The sequence below is a fragment of the Etheostoma spectabile genome, chromosome 5, assembly GCF_008692095.1.
Source record: "Etheostoma spectabile isolate EspeVRDwgs_2016 chromosome 5, UIUC_Espe_1.0, whole genome shotgun sequence".
Lineage (NCBI taxonomy): Eukaryota > Metazoa > Chordata > Actinopteri > Perciformes > Percidae > Etheostoma > Etheostoma spectabile.
In genome coordinates this window covers 4,527,020-4,531,221 of record NC_045737.1, presented here as the reverse complement: position 1 = coordinate 4,531,221, position 4,202 = coordinate 4,527,020, and the positions used below count along the sequence as shown (strand labels likewise).

At 38.7% G+C, this 4,202-nt stretch overlaps 1 protein-coding gene across 4 annotated transcripts in view; it reads left to right on the top strand.

The window, feature by feature from the left end:
- The window catches only part of grid2 (glutamate receptor, ionotropic, delta 2), a 503,599-nt gene that overhangs the window by 384,255 nt on the left and 115,142 nt on the right, over positions 1-4,202 (top strand). For all 4 annotated transcript variants that reach the window (XR_004331939.1, XM_032515604.1, XM_032515605.1 and 1 more), the window contains exon 9: positions 2,495-2,596. Coding sequence is in view for 3 of the 4 variants with exons in the window: in XM_032515604.1 (XP_032371495.1) it covers positions 2,495-2,596 (102 nt within the window). In the remaining variant the exon portion in view is untranslated. The remainder of the gene's footprint in view (positions 1-2,494; positions 2,597-4,202) is intronic.

Below are 4,202 nucleotides of genomic sequence, written 5' to 3'. Positions count from 1 at the left end.
GTGTGTGTGTGTGTGTGTGTGTGTGTTTGTGTTTGTGATAGAGCGAGGGAGAAGTGAGAAAGTGACAGCAAGTAGCCACTCTAGAGTCATCGTGCCTATGTTTTCTGACAACTCTACCTCTGATTGGCTTACCACAAAATCTTACACAACCTCAGCCAATCGTCAGCATTCATGCGCTTGTCTCGTGCACGGCCCACTAACCAAGGAAGACAAAAGGTCTTTGCCTCTCGGCTCAGAGATCTAGTTGGTCTGATGAAAAAAAACAGCTTTAATTATAGTAACGGACCGCATTTATCGGCAGTGACAGTAACGGCGTTATTAAGATGGGAAAAGTAATCAATTAGATTACTCATTACTGAAAAAGGTAACGCTGCTTTTCCCTCAATGATAAGGATGCATTAGAGAGCTAAACTCCCTGCGCACCCTGATCACACCTATGCTCAAATTGAAGGTGAGCGTAGCTATGCTGGGAATTATGTGAGGTCACAGGACTGGATGTACTGAAAAGAATGACAAAAGATGTATTATTTCCCGCTCCAACAGGTGCCAAAAAAAGCTAAAAGGAGAGCCAGAGAGATGCCAAACAAACAGTCTGTGCATGCCTACTCAGTCCTGAGAAGAAGTATACAGTAATCGGGTGAGGAATGGGTGGATAATGGCTGTGACCTTTTTAAAGCAACTGCATATAAACACTGGTGTTTTCAGTTATGGTTGAGTAGTCGAAGTTGCTGGAAATTACGAGAGGTCACCAAATTCAATGCACGAATACAACTTCTAAAAGTTGTTCCATTAACAGGTGCAAGAGGAGAGTTAGGGAGATGTCAATCAAGCAGTCCTGAGAAGAGATACATCTATTTACAAGTAAAAACACTTGTGCGGTGTACCGTTTCTTTGTAGGACACATTTCTAAAATATTAAGGTGTAACAGAGTGCAATTAAATGTTATCTCTCTCCTAGTTGCCTGTCAACTTTAGTACTATAATAGATTAGTTGCCTCTAATGCAAAATCCTGCTCCGGACTTTGCTAAGGAAAGTAACTCTCTCAGAGGAGGAAAACTGTTGCCTTCTATTCTGTCAATAATACTTCAAACGGGATATGAAATGTTAACTTAATGGCAGGGTGTGAAAAAAAAACAGATAAGCTCTAGATAAGCTTCACTTAAGTATTGGTCCCATGATCAGAATTGGCAGAGAATAACACATTCAAAAGTAACTTTGGGCTTTAGAGAAATCGATTATCCCATATTTCCCTCTGCAGCATGCCCTCGGCTTCTCTGGTGTGTTTGTGTTTCCTTTTAAGCACAAATCAAGCTGTGCAATTTTGTGTATCACAGTGTGGATGTACGTGTTTGCCTTTGAAAGGCGGAAAGCTAAATCACTTCTTTTTTCCCCCACTACCTCTCTCTCTCTATAGGGAAACAAGACTACTGTAGTTTGATCTGTGAAGCTAAAAACAATATTTTATTGAAAGCCGAAGGCAGCACATGCTGTAGATGAAGAAAATGGGGTTTGGGACTTAATGTGGTTCGGGGGAAAATTCTGGAAGTTTATGATGCATTTTGGTTGACATTGAACTATGGGTCCGATTTGTAAAGCAACTTTGAATAAAATTAAATCACCATCATTTCCACATGTGCAATGCATAATGCACCAGGGATAAACATTGGCATGTTCAGGAAAATACTTTGGCATACAGTACATGAAGAGTGTGTCCAAGTGGCATTAAGATATAAAATATATATACTGTATAATTTGTATTTTGGGGTTTCTGTCCTTTGTTACTGTTATAACATGTCACATATGCTCTGACTTTGATAACCCTTGTGTTGTCTTCCCTTTAACCATGAACTTGTCCTTCCATGTTTTTGTCACTTTTCTGATTTATTTTCACTTTTTCCATGGTTTTTGCGCTTTTTTTATAAACCTGAGCTGGTTTAATGATAGATTTATCACTTATTCTTGGAATTCATGGTCAACAAAACTCATTTATATCAAATTATACATACGTTTTTAGTTAAAAAGGCAGAAAGTATGAATTATTTTGACTAATAGTTAAGATCAGAGGATGTTGAGTGGATCACAGATGTATATATGTCAAAGTTTAGTCCGGATACTGTTTTGAAACCATTAAAAAAAAAAAAAGAATTAAAATGCTATAAGATGAATTAAAACACCCTAATAATTAAATGAAAGTAATCATTAATGAACAACAAATGGAATCATCCATGTTATTTTGGGGAAATTTGGTTGAAAGAAATCCATATTTCTGATATAAAATTTGAAACGGGTCAATTTGACCCAAGGACAACACAAGGTTTAAATAAGTATGCTGTCCACATCACAACGATGTATTTTTATTGTTTTTATATTGTGTGCTTAATGTGCATTTGCCTTGTTTTTTTTCTACAGTTTATCGTATGGTAAACCCAATCTGACGTCAATGATTTCTGGGAATTTAACTGTTTTATGTGTTTCTTTTGTGGGCACATTGCAGCTGGCAACGTGGGACCCGGTCCACGGCTTAAATGGCACTCTGACAGACAGGAAATTGGAAAATAACATGAGAGGAGTGGTGTTACGAGTCGTCACTGTTCTGGTGAGTAATACCTGTATTTTCATGTGTGTGCAATGTATGTCTTCATTTTATCATTCTGTTATTTCCAATTGGCCATACATAAAAGAAACACCTGTTACATTGTTCGGCTGTTCACTCACTCTAAGAATCTTGCTGTGACTACTGCTGGCATGTCAGTCTTCAGCCTTTTGCTCTATTGTAAATCCGTCCTTTTGTCTAGCTCTCTGCCCATCATTCAACTCTGTCTCTGCGGAGATGTTCGGCGACAGGCTGTGAGCTTGTGTGAGGGAAGGAAAATGGCAGACAAACATTTACGAAACAAAGGGTTAAGAGGAAAGCCAGGAGTCAGACAGGGCAAAACACAAAGAAAATGTAACAAGATGAGCTTCCTAACGGACCCAACTATCATCATTTCATTAGCTTCCATTTTGACATTGGACAGCTTGATGAAAACCCGTTGCAGTCCTGGTGATAGCGAGGCTCCAGCGCTTTCTGTTTTGCCTGCAGCATCGATTTGAGTACATCCCATGAGTGCTTTAAAGATTCACTGCTGTAAATTCTTCATATCCCGTCTTTGAAGTGAGAAGCAGAGAAGAAAGAGATAATGCTAGACATCTTTGTGGCGATCCTTTTTTTCTTTCCAATTTTTTTCTGTTTGATTTTCATCATCCTTTAAGGAAAAAAAGAACATGGATTGTGTTTTGATTATCACCGCTTTCCGATCATAGGCGTGGGGTGGCTTCTATAGGTGTACTGTCTCTGCCAGTTTATAACTGTATGTGCACTACTTTTGTCATGTTCTGTAACTCTGGTTGTGTGTGTGTGTGTGTGTGTGTGTGTGTGTTACCTGAGATGACTGATGCCTCATAAGGGCCTAAAGACAGAAATAGATTGAAATGGCCAGGGTCTTGCCTGTTTTCTTTTTACGTAAGAATCGTTGGAGGCTAAATCCTCATTGTGCTGTTTGTGTTTAAGTGTGTGTGTATGATGTGAAAAGGGACCTTTGGAACAGATTGTTCTGTGTTGCCCCTGGCTTTTTGTGCTCTGATTTAACTGTTTTCTATCTGTATGGCACAGTGGTCTCCTACAGTGCCATGCAGATAGTCTCTTACCCTGTAACACTCAGAAACAAACAAACGTGTGATAATACAAGCATGCACATGCACAAACATTAACCTTTAATTATAGGACATGTTTGTTGTATTCTATCATCCAGACTGTTGAATATTTATTAGTAAATTGATGATTAGCTCAACCACTATTAGGGCCAATTCCTCTAAAGCAATGCTATTGATTGGCTGAGACTATATTGATTATTAAATGGAAGTTACCAAGGAATAGCTACGTGACTATAATTATGTGTTTAGGGTTTAGTAGAGTGTACATTCTCTGTACACCCAATATGTTCATATATTCCTAATTTAGTTTGATCCAATCCAGCTGAGTTTTCCTCTGTTGCCTGAGTCCCTCCAGGATTTTGTGATTTTGCCAATTCAAGCAAATTCAACCAATCAATGTGACTTTGGTGCGACTAGCAATTTTGACTAATAACTGGCGTTTCCCACAACTTAAACCAATCCCAGCAGTCCCACTTGTCAGACTTTGTGTTTGTATGTGACTCTGAGAG